An 18,935-nucleotide genomic window follows, 5' to 3' on the forward strand; every position below is an offset into this window, starting at 1 on the left:
CGTTCCTCGCGGTTCTCTCGGCCATTTACAAGCCGACCGCGAGGGATCCACTTCCATATATGACGCGACGCTCAGTAGTCGACGTCATGACGCCAACCCGGCTCGACCTGTCAGTCAAGTCCCGAGCACTAATCAGGACTCGTCGGGGGCGTGATTACCCTCTAGAATCAAGGTATAAAGTAAGGCTTTCGGTATCTGCTCATTGCCCTGTCGTGGTTCTAGCCTGTCTAGTCACTCAGTGCTCTTGTATTCTAGTTGTCTCTTTGGTTCTGACCCGGCTTGTCTCTCGCTTACCTGTCCTCTCGTTCCCTCGACCTCGGCTTGTTCCTAGACCATTCTCTACTTACTCCTTACGTTAAGTCCGGCCATTCTAAGGTCCGGTATACGTACCTACCACCTGTTTGTACTCTGCGTGTTGGATCCCTGTCCCGATCCTGACATTACGACAGGGCCAATGGATCCTGCAGGTACAAACACTCAGGTTGGTCCTTCTGACTCTAGGTTCGACGCCATGGATCACATAATGGACCAGATGGCTCTAGCACTACAGGCGTTGCTATCTCGTTCTAGTAATAAACCAGAGGAGATGCGTAATACTTCTATCTCTCCTGTGAGTTCAGGTCTAGAGGTAGCCACTGTAGGTGCTTCTTCCCGTATCACTCCACCTGTACGTTATGGTGGTTCTCCAGAGAAGTGTCGTGGTTTCTTAAACCAAATAGGTATCCATTTCGAATTACAACCCCGCTCCTATCCTACAGATAGGGCGAAGGTTGGATTTATTATCACATTACTTGTTGAGAAAGCTTTGAGATGGGCCAATCCATTGTGGGAAAATGATAATCCGTTGGTATATAATTATAATGCCTTTGTAGCTGCTTTCAGAAGAACTTTTGACCCTCCAGGTAGAAAGGTCAATGCAGCTAGATTACTGTTGCGCCTTAGACAAGAAAACCGAACACTTGTGGATTATGCACTAGAGTTCAGGTCCTTGGTGGCAGAGGTTAAGTGGAATGAACAGGCTTATATAGATGTATTTTTAAACGGGTTATCAGACATAATCCTTGACGAGGTTGCTACTAGAGAGCTTCCTGAAAATTTGGAGGATTTAATTTCTTTTATTTCTCGCATTGACGAACGTTTAAGAGAGAGGCAGAACACTCGAGAGAGAAACCGTAGACCTTCCTTTAAACTAGCTCCTTCATTTCAAAGTTCTGAATCCACAACCTCACTTTTCCAGAACCTATGCAGATAGGCAATACTCGCCTCTCAGAAGAAGAGAGACAGTACAGGAGAAGGGAGGGGTTGTGAATGTACTGTGGAGTCAGAGGTCATTTACGCCTAAATTGTCCTAATCGCTCGGGAAACGCTCGCACCTAAGTTTCTCTAGAGGACAGGGCTTGGGTGTTTCTATTTTGTCCTCTAATCTTAATTATAAAGATCACAGGCTTCTGCTACCCGTTTCTTTAACTTGGGAGAAGGGAGTACTAGAAACTATGGCATTGATAGATTCCGGAGCTGCTGAGAGCTTTATCGACCAAGTTTTTGTTACCAAACACGCTATCCCATCCCAGTTAAGGGAGACACCCTTGGCCGTTGAGGCCATAGATGGTAGACCTTTAGTTGAGCCTGTTATTTTCCGTGAAACCATACCCGTTAAATTAACTGTTGGTATCTTACACGAGGAAGACATATCTTTATTGCTTATTTCTTCTCCTTCTGTTCCCATAGTCCTGGGGTACCCTTGGTTAAAAAAACATAACCCTATTATTGATTGGGAATTAGGGGAGATAATCTCATGGGGTCAGGGTTGTCAGGACAGGTGCTTACGGACAGTGTCACCGCTTTGCGCAGTTAACACACCGATTAATTCTACCTACTCTACAGAGGTACAAATACCGCCCCTGTACCTGGATTTAAAGGCAGTATTTGACAAAAAGAATGCTGATACTTTACCTCCACACAGGTCTTTTGATTGTAAGATTAATCTACTACCTGGTACTATGCCCCCCAGGGGTAATGTATATCCTTTGTCCACTAAAGAGAACTTAGTCTTAGAGGAGTATATTCGTGAGAACCTTGAAAAGGATTCATTAGGAGATCCTCCTCTCCTGCCGGGGCTGGGTTTTTTTTTGTTAAAAAGAAGGATGGTACACTAAGACCTTGCATTGATTATCGAGGTTTGAACAAAATAACCATTAGAAATGCCTACCCAATTCCTTTGATTACCGAGCTCTTTGATCGTCTAAAAGGCTCCAAGATTTTCACCAAGTTAGATCTCAGAGGGGCGTATAACTTGGTGAGAATTCAGCAGGGACACGAGTGGATGACGGCGTTCAATACCCGTTATGGGCACTATGAATACACAGTAATGCCTTTTGGCCTCTGTAATGCACCGGCAGTATTTCAGGACCTGATCAATGAAGTTCTTAGGGAATTTCAACATGACTGCGTTATTGTATATCTGGATGATATACTTATACACTCTAGAGAGATTGAGACTCACCACAGACAAGTCAGAAGGGTATTGCGCAAGCTTCTTCAACATGGCCTGTACTGCAAATTGGAGAAATGCAGCTTTGACCAATCCCAGATAAACTTTCTTGGTTATGTGATTTCTGGGGAAGGGTTTAAGATGGATCCGGATAAGCTCCAGTCCATTTTGGATTGGCCTTTACCCAGGGGCCTCAAGGCCATTCAGAGGTTTATTGGATTCTCCAACTATTATAGGCGCTTCATTAAGGGTTACTCTTCAATTATAGCTCCTATTACCAATATGACCAGACAGGGGGCTGACACTAAGAACTGGTCTACTGAAGCCCTTCTTGCCTTCAAAACACTCAAGGAACTGTTTGCTTCTGCACCAATTTTAGTTCACCCTGATACGACTCTGCCTTTCCTACTCGAGGTAGACGCCTCAGAGACAGGTATAGGTGCCATCCTGTCCCAAAGGTTAGGTGTGGATAAGCCCTTACATCCATGTGTTTTTTTTTCCAAGAAACTATCAGGCCCTGAGAGCAGATATGACATTGGTGACAGGGCACTACTAGCAGTTATCATGGCTTTAAAGGAGTGGAGACATTTACTGGAGGGCACCTTACATCCTGTTACTATTTTGACAGACCACAAGAACCTGTCCTATATTGGGGAGGCCAAGCGCTTGTCCTCCAGGCAAGCTCGTTGGTCTTTATTCCTCACGCATTTCAATTACGTGCTCACTTATAGACCTGGTTCTAAGAATTCTAAAGCCGATGCTTTGTCTCGACAATATGAACCTTCTGCGATATCTGAGCCGGTTTTGTCTTCTATAGTACCCAGGTGCAATATTATCGCCAACACGAGTCTTAAGATTCACTCTCCGTTGCTTGGTCAGATCATGAAGTTGCAGCATCTGGCGCCTAGACAGACTCCTGGGTCAAGGCATTTCGTTCCTCCTGAACTCCAACTGGAACTCTTACAGTGTTTTCACAACAGTAAGGCGGCTGGGCATCCGGGTATTCGCAAGACATGTTCCTTGATCTCTAAAGATTTCTGGTGGCCTCCTTTACGGAAGGATATTAGGGATTTCATCGGAGCATGTGAGGTCTGTATGAAGACTAAGCAACCCCATACGCTTCCATGTGGGTTGTTACATGCCTTGAACATTCCAGAGAGACCATGGTCCTGTTTGGCTATGGACTTCATTGTAGATTTGCCTGTTTCTAAAAAACAGACTGTGATCCTCACGGTGGTTGATAGGTTTACTAAGATGGCTCATTTCGTGCCCTTAACTAAACTCCCGACTTCTCCTGAATTGGCGGAGATATTCGCGAGAGAGATTTTTCGCTTATCTGGGATACCTTCCGAAATTGTTTCCGATAGAGGTTCCCAATTTGTTTCACGTTTTTGGAGATCCTTCTGTTCTCAACTAGGCATCAAATTGAATTTTTCTTCTGCCTATCACCCTCAGTCTAACGGAGCTGCTGAACGTACCAATCAAAAGATTGAACAATATTTGCGTTGTTTTGTTTCTGAACACCAGGACGATTGGGTCGGTTTGATTCCTTGGGCGGAGTTTGCACACAATAATCTCGTTTGTGATTCTACTCGTTCCAGTCCCTTCTTCATGAATTATGGCTTTCATCCTTCCATTCTTCCCTCGGTTTCTCCTTCCCAAGGGGTACCGTCGGTTGATGTTCATGTTGCCAATTTGAGGAAGTTGTGGGATCAGACTCGACAAATTCTCCTACATAATTCCATGTTGTTCAAGAAACACGCTGATAAGCACAGAAGGGCGGCTCCGGTTTTTGTTCCAGGTGATAGGGTATGGTTGAGTACTAGAAACATTCGTTTGAAGGTTCCTTCTATGAAATTCGCTCCTCGTTACATTGGCCCTTACAGGGTTCTGACTCGAATTAACCCAGTTGCGTATCACCTAGCTCTTCCAGCTGCCTTACGCATTCCTAACTCCTTTCATGTTTCTTTACTGAAACCGCTAGTCTGTAACAGATTTTCCTCCACTATATCCTCTCCTCGCTCTGTTCAGGTTGAGGGTCAGGAGGAGTATGAAATCAACTCCATCATCGATTCTCGAATCTCCCGGGGGAAGTTACAATATCTTATTGACTGGAAGGGATATGGTCCTGAGGAGAGGACTTGGGTACCTCAGGAGGATGTACATGCTCCTCGCCTCCACAGGGCTTTTCACTCCCGTTTTCCATCTCGTCCCGGTTCCTTCCGCCCGGTGGGCGTTTCTGAGAGGGGGGGTACTGTCAGGGTACCTGTAGTCTCTACCTCAGAGGAGGTGAGAGACTTAGACGTTTATCCTCCCAGAGGGGTTGTTTCTTCCGTTCCTCGCGGTTCTCTCGGCCATTTACAAGCCGACCGCGAGGGATCCACTTCCTTATATGACGCGACGCTCAGTAGTCGACGTCATGACGCCAACCCGGCTCGACCTGTCAGTCAAGTCCCGAGCACTAATCAGGACTCGTCGGGGGCGTGATTACCCTCTAGAATCAAGGTATAAAGTAAGGCTTTCGGTATCTGCTCATTGCCCTGTCGTGGTTCTAGCCTGTCTAGTCACTCAGTGCTCTTGTATTCTAGTTGTCTCTTTGGTTCTGACCCGGCTTGTTTGTACTACCCTGTTTATCTCTGTTACCCTTTTACTCGGCTTGTCTCTCGCTTACCTGTCCTCTCGTTCCCTCGACCTCGGCTTGTTCCTAGACCATTCTCTACTTACTCCTTACGTTAAGTCCGGCCATTCTAAGGTCCAGTATACGTACCTACCACCTGTTTGTACTCTGCGTGTTGGATCCCTGTCCCGATCCTGACACTTATGAGCTACAACCATGAATCACTTCTCTTCTCCTTCATTACATATAATATATACCACAGTAAACTAAAGGATTGTTATCCATAACGTCAATGGGAGTTAATTGTGTACTCTAAGGGTTAATCCCTCTATCCCGATCTGTGTGCGCTCGTTTTTTTTCTCCCCGGGCGCTCATCACGTGGTAGTAGGGGCGGGGTTTGCGGTGTGTCATACCACGCCCCCCCTAGCCCCACTCGTGAGACGGACGAATGTTTCGAGCACCCGGATTGGCAGCTACCCAGGTGGATTTAATGAGGTACTGATATAAAATAAACCGCGGGGACAGCCTCTTGTCAGATACCCCTGATGACGGCGTACGGTTACGCCGAAACGCGCGTCGGGATCAGTCGTTTTTCACTTCTTTGAGCACTTTAGCACTCTGCACTTATGTTTGTTTAGTGTTTAGTACCTGGGGCTTTAGATGTATGGACTGAGTCTAGATTAGAACACCCACGAAGGTGTTATTTAGGAGAGTAAGGGCTAGCACAGTGAGCAAGGGAATAGCTTGGGAGTGTATACCCTTCTTTCCTCCCTCCTTCCCCTTTTTTCTCCCCTACTGCTTCTTGTACCCTGATTTTTGCATGGTTTAGCATACTGCCTCCCTCTCGTTTTTTTAGTGAGAGGCTTTTCAGTTTTCCTGGCTTATTGCAAGCCGTCTCTCCATGCCACTATCCCTCTCCTTATAGGACTCTGTTCATCACTACGCAGTCCCAGTTTTTAATAGACTTTAATAAATATTTTTTTGTTTTTTGCTACTTTACCAACTTTAAGATTGGACTGGGCTCCTACCCTTTTGGTTGTCTTCTTGTAAGACACCCGTTTGGGTTCTCTCCTTTTCATGCTCTTTTCAGTATGATTCGTCTTTGAAAATAATTGGCAGTTCACGTGAAACTATTGGAGATTTGTCTCAACCCTGAACTCTTTTTCGTTGTTCGAATAGAATTCTTTGGAAGTTTCCTCCTTCGCACATGGGAACTTGGAGTTATTATTAGTTTTATTGTTTGCTATATATTTACTTCTGCTTGTTGTCGCTTTATGAAAGAGGAAAAGATAAGGTCACATTGCCTTGTGTATATCCTGCTCTCCTGTGATTGGTTCTTTTTTCTATGTGTTTCTTTACTGCTGTATGGAGTTAGTAAAGAGAGATATGCAAAATACTCGCCTCCTGTCATTATTAAAATTAAGATTATTAGTACACTAAAGCTAGCATAATCTAAAATTAAAGTTTGATTTACAGAGCATGAATTAAAAACTCAAGTAACATCTGTTTGAAAATTAAAATATTTTGTTTCCATGCAGGCTGTGTCAGTCACAGCCAGGGGAGATGTGGCTAGGGTTGCATAAACAAAACCAAAAGTGATTAAACTCATAATGGCAGAGAATTGAGCAGTGAAACTTCAGAGGCATGATCTACACACCAAAACTGCTTAATTAAGCTAGTTGTTTTGAGAACTATAGTGTCTTTATGTGACTTTACGTTTGATAAAGGAAGATATGCAACAATGAGTGGATTCTGTAAGATGAAGGAAGGCATGCAGTGGGTGTATTTAGTAAGATGGGAGAAGGAACACCATGAGCTGATTCAGTAAGGTGATGGAAGGCATACAATGAGCAAATTCAGTAAAGTGAGGTAAGGTACACAATGAGCGGATTCAGTAAGATGAAGTAAGGCACACAATTAACGGATTTAGTAATGTGGGGGAATGTATGCAATAAGTAGATCCAACAAAGTGGAGCAAGGTATGCATTTAGCATACTCAGTAAGGTGAGGTAAAGGTATGCAATGAGTAATATGGTAATGGTGGAAGCCAAACCCAGCCTCTTCCATGTACCAGTTGTATGCCAGTTTTATGCTTTGTTTGTAATACTCTTTCAGAACTCCATAGCTTGTTGGCACTGTGAAAAAAAATTATGATATTTTGAGACCCTCTTTTTGACTGCTTAAGCGTACATTACTTAACTACCCTCATTCAGTCTTTTCTATTCTCTTTAGTCACAGGTGAACTCTGTGCACAATATGAGTCATTCACGAGGTCTACCTGGGCTCCCACCATGGCCTACAACATCTGACAAAGAGCCATCAGACCTGTATAAGGTATGGATGTTATGGTGAAAGTGGGCATTTGTAATACATACACAAATTTTTTCCTATTCACATGGTCCACTATGTCAATAATTCTTCTGATATTATTTGAGGCCATTCTACCCAGCATGAAGCCTATTTGATCTCTATCAATTATAGTACTTAGAATTTCCTTCAATCTCTTCGCCAATATCGCAGAGAAAACCTTTACATCCCCGTTTATCAATGAAATATGACTGTAATTTTCTACCCTAGTAGGGTCTTTGTCATGCTTTACAATCTGTAAAATATTTGCTCTAAGCTTTTCAGAAGGAAAACAACTTGATAATACAATCTGATTAAAGGTATCTGCTATATGTTCCACAATATTTTCTGCAAATATTTTATAAAATAGATTCGAAAAACCATCAGGACCCGGAGTTTTTTATTTTTTTGAAATTTAATATAACCTCTGGTACCTCCTGGGATGAAATTGGATCATTAAGCTGTTTTCTTTGATTGTCCGATTATGTACGGAAATTTAATTTGATTCAAATAATTGTCCTTTTGACTGTTAGAAGGCGGCAGATCCTATAACTGACTATAAAATGAATTAAAGCATTTGCCTATCGATTTTGGAGTATAAAACTCATCAGTATCGTTTCTAATTTTTGTAATTTTATTGTCTGCTACTTTTTCCCTTAGTCTCTGAGTTAGTATCCTATCTGCCCTATTACCCTTACTATAATATTTCATCTTTAAGCAGGAGAGCCTCCCAATCTTAACACTACTCAAAACTCCCCTGCAGTGCTCAGCCCTCACTAAATTTTCTGCGGTTCAGCTTTGTATAAACGCAGCTGTTTTCTTGTCCTGTCCAGCGAGACCCATTTTCCGAGAGCAACTTTATGACACGTTTGTCTATGGACACACATAGTATGAGAAGAATCCGTCTGAATGAAGAAACATTCCATCATTAAAGTTGGAACACAAAGTCTTGGCCAAATAAAAACAATTTTAATATTTCATCTTTAATTTCTCAATTTATTTGACATTGTTTTCTAAGATTTTCTGCCTTATAAGATTTTGAATATTTCTCAGATGGTCTCATTAATCTTCCAAGTATTATTGTTATTAATTGACCATTGGTCTTTCATCGAACACTTAACTATATTGTGATCTGACCATGTATTTACGATTATATTGCTATTTTGTAGATTATTTACCGCTAAGGCATTACCCTAAACCATATAAATTCTTGAATGTGAACAGTGGACTCTTGAAAAATATGTTAATTCTCATATGCCAGGATTTAACCCTTTCCACTCGGATAAAATGTCAGTGTCGTTCACCAAATTTGCCAAATTTATTTATAGAAATCACTTTGTGGGTGCGTTTTTTTTAAAGTTGCCTTTATCCAATAACGTTATGTCCCTCTGGGTGAGCCGTACGATCGTCAAACTTGTATGCTACTCCTATGTCCCACCAGGTGGGACCTATGATCAGAATGAGAACATTAAAATGTCCCACCCTGTGGGACAGTCGAGGGGAAAGGGGTTAATGATCTCCAACAGACAAAATAGTCAAATTTATGTATAGTACTAGTAAGATATTTGGACATTTTTTATAAGATTTTGATTAATTATCTTATTTTTAGCTAACTTCTTGTCATTATTTGGGTTTAGTACACAATTAAAATCAAATGGCGTTTTTTATTTGTTCCACTTGTTCCAGAATTCTTTTCAGTATGACCACTGGAGACAAATTTGGCAGATACGCGTTAACCAATGTGTATTTAATTTAATTGATTTGACATACAATGATAAGGTATCTTCCCTCTGGATCTGCATATTTATAAATAAGATCAAGTTTAATTGATTGAGAAAACCCTGTTTAAAAAAAAAAAAAAAATACTTTAATAGACGCATAAATTAGAGTTGGAATTCCAACTCCTCCCCACTTAATATTCTTATTAGTGCTCCAATGCGTTGCTTGCAAGAAACCTACATCTATTTTTTCCCTATTCAAAAAATTATAGAACAGTGATCTTTTTGCTGTCGAGTTAAGGCCCTGGGTGTTCACTGTTATCATTCTAACCATTTTATTTTCATGCGAACAACCCCCAAGAACCAAAGTGATGTGCTTACATAAAATTTAACACAAATACATAAAACGTAGCTAATTGATCAGCTCGACCAACTTGGCCTGAAATGACCTCCCTCCAACTTTATGGCTGGTTGGAGTCATTTTATGAAATTTGAGTATATAACTCAATACCTTCGGTTTTTGTGTCTCACTACTGGACACTAGGTGGGGAAAAGAGGGGGTCCTGCATGGCAGGGACACTGAGTAATTCATTTTATGTAATTACATTAAGTCAAGAAAAATTTCTTACCTACCGCAACCTATATTTTCCTTCTTTTCATAATATACGTATGCAAAAGAGGGACAAAAAAACAAAACAAAAACAAAAAAACTCCCTCTAAGAAATTGTCAGTATACATAGTTACATAGCTGAAAAGAGACTTGCGTACATCAAGTTCAGCCTTCCTCACATATGTTTTTGCTGTTGATCCAAAAGAAGACAAAAAACACAGTCTGTAGCGCTTCCAATTTTGCAACAAACTAGGAAAAAATTTCTTCTTGACCCCAAAATAGCAGTCAGATATCTCCTTGGATCAAGCAGCTATTACCCCACTAATTAGAAATGATATCCCTGTATGTTATGTTTTTGCAAGTATTTATCCAATTGCTGTTTAAACATCTGTATCAACTTCTAAAAGTTTTCATTGACGTCTAATTACATTATATACCTCAGCTATTCTTAATTCCCTTCCATGTCTGTTACCTCCATATTTCCAGATACATTCCCTGTTAAACAGTACAGGTAACAATATTTCTATCATATACCTGATACCTCTCTACCCGTAACTGCCGCTTACCTACTATAATCCAAATATATGTGACTCCAAATATAACTGTACGAACTATGATATGAAGAGTAAATTGTACAGAAATACTTTAGAAACTAAACATTGTACACATTTCTTACTAATGGTCTGTAAATTATTTATTTTAAAACATAGATCCATTATTTCCATTGTCTCATCTGTAATACCACTATCCTAATTTTTATACTCGTAAGGACCTATTGCACACTGTTTTCGTTTCTATTATCTAAACACAAACACACGAAGAATTTTATAAGTTGACTGTACTCCTATATAATTCTATAAATCCTTATTCACCATTAATTTAATAACTTGTTATCTAGATTATTAAACACATTACTAAATTAGAATCATTCTTCCATTCACCCGAGTCATAATAATTCTCTTAAAAAAAAAAAAACTGAAACAAACTAAACAATAAAAAATAAAAAAAAAAACTAAAGGGAAACCGTACCAGCTTCTCTAATTGTTACATAACTACTGAGAATGATACAATTGTCAAATGAACTTTATTCATATCCATGTCCATTGCCACCTTTTTCTAATAGAATTGCCATAGTGATCAGTACGGTTTATATAATTTACACCATATACCCAAAACCTCTCTTCTGTTGACTACTATTCCAACTGCAGGGGTCCACTTTTATATATAACTCCTATGAGTTTGTGTATATTTTCTCTCTGTGATTATTGCTTACTTATTTATTTAATACGGCCTACCAGTAAAAATTTTACTATTCACCTTTAGCCCTTCTGTACCACCTATCCTTACTTTAATAGGTCTACTATATTCTTCCAGAACTGTGATATAAAAAGTGTAGAAAAACAAAAAATAATTCAAGAGTTGAGTGGTGCACTCAATTCATTTTAACAATCTGTGAGGTATTAATTTTAGTACTAAGACATCCGTTTTATCCCCCGTAATACCATTCTCATAATTCTGTGCGCTTAGGAATCTTTTGCTCCCTATTTTCCTGGCTATTATCTATAAAGGAACCCGAAAATTTACAGAGTTGACTGTACTCCTAAGTGATTATGTACTGTTTATACCTTAGCCCTTTATATCTATATATCACACCCATAGTTCAATATCTTACTAAAGTGAATTAGTGAACACATTACTGAGTTATAGTGATTCTTACATGAATAGCAGAAAAAAAAAGAACATTGCGTCCACATGTTGGTGTTAATCAAAAGCCCTGTAAGATTGCTCCACCACTTGGTCCACCAATGGAAATCGTCTGGAATACAGCCACACCTGATTGATCTTCAATCAACTCCTTGTGTAATGTGTATTTAATGGGACTGGGGGGGAAGTGGTTTATATGGATGTTTTTTCATGTACTACTATACATTGTGTTTTTATCTCTAATGAAGTCCACTGGCTTGGACGAAACGCATTAGATCTTATCTCATATTTTATATATTTTACTTTTATGGGCAATTGTGCCTAAAATAAATCCACTTTTTCAACACTCCTGTATTTTGAACTTGGTTTTCATTCAGAGTATCCTGAGCCTGCCAACCAGTCACCATCATCTACAGTGGAAGCAGTCCAGTACTATCCCTCAGTGGATTTCAAGGCGCCTTACTCAGTTAAATCCTGTTAGTGCAACCAACATTGCAGTGTCTTATTCACTAAATTGTACATCACTATGTGCTGTTTGTTTTTTTATTTTATAGCTTGTAGCTGTATCCCTTTTTCTTGTTTTTTCCATAAATGATTCTTTCATGACCTTGGTCACAATAATTCTCTAAGATATAGCACAGAGAACAAAAAACAAACAAAAAACAATGAGGAGAAGGAGACTTATACTCCTCTTTTTCTCCTTGTCGCTCCCCTCTTCATTCTGACAATCATGTAATATTAAGATTTTTTGCCCAATTTAAGAGTTTTTCTGGAGCATCAAAAATTTCTGCCCTGTCATTCCATGTGACCTTCAGCAGTTTGGGATCTCCCCATCTATAGAGATGTGGCGAACATAAAATTTTCCGTTAACGAATCGCGAACGCAAATTTCCGCAAATGTTCGCGAACTGGCGAACCGCCATAGACTTCAATAGGCAGGCAAATTTTAAAACCCACAGGGACTCTTTCTGGCCACAATAGTGATGGAAAAGTTGTTTCAAGGGGACTAACACCTGGACTGTGGCATGCCGGAGGGGGATCCATGGCAAAACTCCCATGGAAAATTACATAGTTGATGCAGAGTCTGGTTTTAATCCATAAAGGGCATAAATCACCTAACATTCCTAAATTGTTTGGAATAACGTGCTTTAAAACATCAGGTATGATGTTGTATCGATCAGGCAGTGTAAGGGTTACGCCCGCTTCACAGTGACAGACCAAACTCCCCGTTTAACGCACCGCAAACAACCGCAAACAGTTCATTTGCACAACCGCAAACTCCCCATTTGCACAAGGTTGGATACCAAGCTAGCCATGTCCCCTTCCTTGTCCTCACTGATGTCATTGAAGGTCTCTTCTTCCACCCAGCCACATACAACATCAAGGGTCCCCGAAAGGTGACCACAAGCCCCCTGGGACGCCTGATGTGTTTGGTCTTCCACCTCCTCAAAGCCCCCTTCCTCCTCTCACTCCTCTTCTTCAGACTCCTCTCTCTGCGTTGCCTCTCTCTGCGTTATTATAAGGTGTGTTAGATAGTACTATTCTTATCAGTTTAATCCCTGTTACGTCCCCTATCAGGGGACGTGTATATGGCATTGATTTTAGGAAGCGGGAGATGGAAAAAGATGCTTGGTCGGTCCTCCTACTTCAAATTTGGGGCACTGCGCGTGCAATCTAATGTGCCACCAGGTAGGAGTGGTGCGTTAAGTAGTACTATTCTTATCAGTTTAATCCCTGTTATGTCCCCCTCATCAGGCATTTTTTAGTAGAATGTATCGCCCACTGTCAGTCCCTTCGGGATCCATCCCTCATTCATCTTAATAAAGGTGAGGTAATCTAGACTTTTTTGACCTAGGCGACTTCTCTTCTCAGTGACAATACCTCCTGCTGCACTGAAGGTCCTTTCTGACAGGACACTTGAAGCGGGGCAGGCCAGAAGTTCTATCGCAAATTGGATAGCTCAGGCCGCAGGTCAAGCCTGCACACCCAGTAGTCAAGGGGTTCATCGCTCCTCAGAGTGTCGATATCTGCAGTTAAGGCGAGGTAGTCTGCTACCTGTCGGTCGAGTTGTTCTCTGAGGGTGGACCCCAAAGGGCTGTGGCGATGCGTAGGACTTAAAAAGCTCTGCATGTCCTCCATCAACAACACGTCTTGAAAGCGTCCTGTCCTTGCCGGCGTGGTCGTGGGAGGAGGAGGATGACTTTCACCTCTTCCCCTGTTAGATTCCCGTTACTTTCCGACTTGCGGTAATTCGGTAACATTTCAGGCACTTTCTGCTTATACCGGGGGTCTAGTAGCGTGGACACCCAGTACAGGTCGTTCTCCTTCAGCCTTTTTATACGAGGGTCCCTCAACAGGCACGACAGCATGAAAGACCCCATTTGCACAAGGTTGGATGCCAAGCTACTCATGTCCTGTTCCTCGTCCTCAGTGATCTCACTGAAGGTATGTTCTTCCCCCCAGCCATGTACAACACCACAGGTACCAGATAGGTGACAACGAGCACCCTGGGATGCCTGTTGTGGTTGGTCTTCCTCCTCCTCCTCAAAGCCACATTCCTCCTCTGACTCCTCTTCCTCACAATCCTCTTCCAGCGTTGCCGCAGGTCCAGCAAGCGATGCTGATAAGGCTGTTTCTGGTGGTGATGGTGACCACAACTCTTCCTCTTCCTCTTCATGCTCATCTACGGCCTGATCCAGCACTCTTCGCAGGGCACGCTCCAGGAAGAAGACAAATGGTATGATGTCGCTGATGGTGCCTTCGGTGCGACTGACTAGGTGTGTCAACTCCTCAAAAGGACGCATGAGCCTACAGGCATTGCGCATGAGCGTCCAGTAACATGGCAAAAAAATTCCCAGCTCCGCAGAGGCTGTCCTAGCACCCCGGTCATACAAATAGTCGACTTTTTCTTGTTGGAGCAGGCGGTCGAACATTAGGAGTGTTGAATTCCAACATGTCGGGCTGTCGCAAATCAAGCGCCTCACTGGCATGTTGTTTCGCCGCTGGATATCTGAAAAGTGCGCCATGGCCGTGTAGGAATGCCTGAAATGGCCACACACCTTCCTGGCCTGCTTCAGGACGTCCTGTAAGCCTGTGTACTTATGCACAAAGCATTGTACGATCAGATTACACACATGTGCCATGCACGGCACATGTGTCAACTTGCCCAAATTCAATGCCGCCAACAAATTTCTTCCGTTGTCACAAACCACTTTGCCAATCTCCAGTTGGTGCGGAGTCAGCCACTGATCCACCTGTGCATTCAGGGCGGACAGGAATGCTGGTCCGGTGTGACTCTCTGCTTTCAGGCAAGTCAACACCAAGACGGCTTGACACTGCCGTATCCGGGATGTGGAATAGTACCTGGGGAGCTGGGGGGGGTGCCGTTGATGTGGAGCAAGACGCAGCAGCAGAAGAGGACTCAGCCGAGGAGGTTATGGAAGAGGATGGAGTAGGAGGAGTAGAGGAGGTGGCAGCAGGCCTGCCTGCAAGTCGTGGCGGTGTCACCAACTCCTCTGCAGAGCCACGCATTCCATGCTTGGCAGCCGTCAGCAGGTTTACCCAATGCGCAGTGTAGGTGATATACCTACCCTGACCATGCTTTGCAGACCAGGTATCAGTGGTCAGATGGACCCTTGCCCCAACACTGTGTGCCAGACATGCCATTATTTCCTTTTGCACAATCGAGTACAGGTTGGGGATTGCCTTTTGTGCAAAGAAATTTGTCCGGGTACCTTCCACTGCGGTGTCCCAATAGTTACAAATTTTGTATGGTAAAAGCTGGCGGGCTAAGAGTTTAGACAAGCCAGCTGTCAGATGCCGGGCAAGGGGGTGACTTTGTGACATTGGCTTCTTACGCTCAAACATGTCCTTGACAGACACCTGACTGTGGGCAGATGAGCAGGAACTGCTCAAGGCGAGAGACGGAGTGGCGGATGGTTGAGAGGGGGCAAGGAGGACAGCAGTGGTTGACGTGGCTGAAGATGCTGGACCAGGAGGAGGATGGCGGCTTTGAGTTTGTGTGCTGCTTGTACTCATGTGTTGATCCCATAGGTATTTGTGATGTGCGATCATGTGCCTTCGCAAAGCAGTTGTACCTAGGTGGGTGTTGGACTTCCCACGACTCAGTTTCTTTTGGCACAGGTTGCAAATGGCATCGCTGTTGTCAGAGGCAGACACACAAAAAAATGCCACACTGCTGAGCTCTGCAATGACGGCATTCTGGTGGTGGCAACAGCATGCGGTGCCGATGCATGCTGTCTGACTGTGCCACTAGCTCCTTGCGACGACCTCCCCCTGCTTCCAACTCGTCTCCTCCTCCTCTCTGTCTCCCCATCTGAACTTTCCCCCTGTTCTTCTTCTCTTCTAGTGGGCACCCACATGACATCCACGGACGCATCGTCATCATCAACCGCTTCACTTGTATCTGACAACTCAGCAAAGGAAGCAGCAGTGGGTACAACATCATCATCATCACACCGTACGTCCATGTGTGTAATGCTGCCTGACTGAGACATATCCCTGTTATCTACATCCTCTGGCAATAATGGTTGCGCATCACTCATCTCTTCCAACTGATGTGTAAATAACTCCTCAGACAGATCAAGTGAAGCGGCTGTGGTGCTAGTGTTGGTGGTGGCGGCAGGCGGGCGAGTGGTAACTTGAGAGGTGCCCGAAGCTAAGCTGGAGGAGGATGGTGCGTCAAGGTTCCGAGCGGAAGCTGTAGAAGATTGGGTGTCTTGTGTTAGCCAGTCAACTATGTCCTCAGAACTTTTCGAGTTCAGGGTACGTGGCCTCTGAACACTGGGCATTATTCTAGGGTCAAAGGGAATCACAGCACCACGACCACGACAGCCCCAGCGGGGTGGCATGCCTCTGCCTGTCATTTTTTTTCCGATTAGTGGTCCTATATGTGCAAGCTACTGTGACAACAGATATGAGTGGCACTGTGCACTGGCAGAAGTTGGCAGAGTAGACGCTGTAGGCCTGACACACACGCGTGCAGACAACTAACTGCTATTCAATCTATTACATTTTTTTTTTTTAATGTACACTACTGTTACACCAGATATGAGTTGCACTGGTGTGACACTGTGCCCTGGCAGGCCCTGAAACGCACACGTGTGAAGGAAACTGACTGCTATTATATTACAGTCAAAAAAGTTTTTTGTTTTTTTTAAATGCAAGCTAGTGTGACACCAGATATGAGTGGTGGCACTGGGCAAGTGGGCACAGTATACGCTGTGAGCCTGACACACACGCTGGCAGGCAGGCAACTGCAATTACCGTATATACTCGAGTATAAGCCGAGTTTTTCAGCACATTTTTTGTGCTGAAAAACCCCAACTCGGCTTATACTCGAGTCAATAGTCTGTATTATGGCAATTTGCATTGCCATAATACAGACTGGGGGCTGTGGGGGCTGCAGAGAGATGCTACTTACCTTTCCTGCAGCTCCTGTCAGCTCTCTCCTCCTCCGCCGGTCCGTTCAGCTCTTCTGTCAGCTCACAGTGTAAATCTCGCGAGCTGGGAGCTGACCGAGGTGCTGAACGGACCGGCGGAGGAGGAGAGAGCTGACAGGAGCTGCAGGAAAGGTAAGTAACATCTCTCTGCAGCCCCCACAGCCCCCTCCTACACAGTGCCCATCCACTGGACCACCAGGGAAGGAGCCCCCCTCCCTGGCCAGCTAGCAAGCAGGGAGGGGGGACGAAAAAAAATTATATATATTAATAATAAAAAAAATAAAAATAATAAAATAAAAATAATAATTAAATAAAAATAATAATAAAATAAAAAAATAATAATAATAAAAAATGTAATGAAACAAAAAAAATATTAAAATAATAATTAAAAAATAAAAATGCCCACCCCCCACCAAGACTCTGCATCACACTCTGCATTACACACACACACATACACACACTGCATTCATACACACACTCTGCATTCATACACACACACTGCATTCATGCACACACACAGCACTCATACACACACACTGCACTCATACACACACACTGCACTCATACACACACACTGCACTCATACACACACACACTGCATTCATACACACACACACTGCATTCATACACACACACTGCATTCATACACACACACAGCACTCATACACACACACACTGCACTCATACACACAGCATTCATACACACACACACAGCATTCATACACACACACTGCACTCATACACACACACACTGCACTCATACACACACACACACACTGCACTCATACACACACACACAGCACTCATACACACACACACTGCACTCATACACACAGCATTCATACACACACAGCATTCATACACACACACTGCACTCATACACACACACTGCATTCATACACACACTGCACTCATACACACACACTGCACTCATACACACTGCATTCTCATACACACAGCATTCATACACACACACTGCACTCATACACACAGCATTCTCATACACACACACTGCATTCATACACACACACTGCACTCATACACACACTGCATTCTCATACACACACACTGCATTCATATACACACTGCACTCATACACACACACTGCATTCTCATACACACACACTGCATTCTCATACACACACTGCATTCATTATATACACACACTGTAAATAAATATTCAATTAATATAATTTTTTTAAGGATCTAATTTTATTTAGAAATTTACCAGCAGCTGCTGCATTTCCCACCCTAGTCTTATACTCGAGTCAATAAGTTTTCCCAGTTTTTTGGGGTAAAATTAGGGGCCTCGGCTTATATTCGGGTCGGCTTATACTCGAGTATATACGGTAGCTTACACAGGAAAAAAAAAAAGCAGACTGATGTTCTAGCCCTAAAAAGGGCTTTTTGGGGTGCTGTCCTTACAGCAGAGATCAGATGAGTCCTTCAGGACTGTAGTCGACACTGAATACACTAGCCTAGCTATTGATTTCCCTATTAAATCAGCAGCAGCTACACTGTCCCTCCTCTCACTAAGAATGCAGCTTCTGAATGAATCTAAAATGGATGCTGTCCAGGACGTGGGAGGGTCTGGGAGGGAGGGTCTGCTGCTGATTGGCTGGAATGTGTCTGCTGACTGTGAGGTACAGGGTCAAAGTTTACTCAATGATGACGAATAGGGGGCGGACCGAACATCGCATATGTTCGCCCGCCGTGGCGAACACGAACAAGCTATGTTCGCCAGGAACTATTCACCAGCGAACTATTCGGGACATCTCTACCCATCTATAGATATTATTATTTTGTCTCAGCATGGCTAATATGAGGATAAATCCTCTTCGCCAATTTCTGGTTATATATTTGAAAGGTCTTGAAATATCAGAATATTTTAAAATTTCTCTAAGGTGTATTTTTTTCCTTTTCTAAACACCTTAGACACACCCAGGTAATCCCTAAATCCTGGACTGGTAGGGGTCTTTGAGGACTGG

General features: G+C 43.0%; 1 protein-coding gene across 1 annotated transcript in view; it reads left to right on the top strand.

Moving 5' to 3' along the window:
* Positions 1 to 18,935, top strand: part of DNAH3 (dynein axonemal heavy chain 3) — a 355,798-nt gene that overhangs the window by 33,475 nt on the left and 303,388 nt on the right. Inside the window, exon 2 of the mRNA XM_063430376.1 lies at positions 7,347 to 7,442. Coding sequence (XP_063286446.1) covers positions 7,347 to 7,442 — 96 coding nt within the window. The remainder of the gene's footprint in view (positions 1 to 7,346; positions 7,443 to 18,935) is intronic.

This window comes from Pelobates fuscus, chromosome 8 (genome assembly GCF_036172605.1).
Source record: "Pelobates fuscus isolate aPelFus1 chromosome 8, aPelFus1.pri, whole genome shotgun sequence".
NCBI lineage: Eukaryota > Metazoa > Chordata > Amphibia > Anura > Pelobatidae > Pelobates > Pelobates fuscus.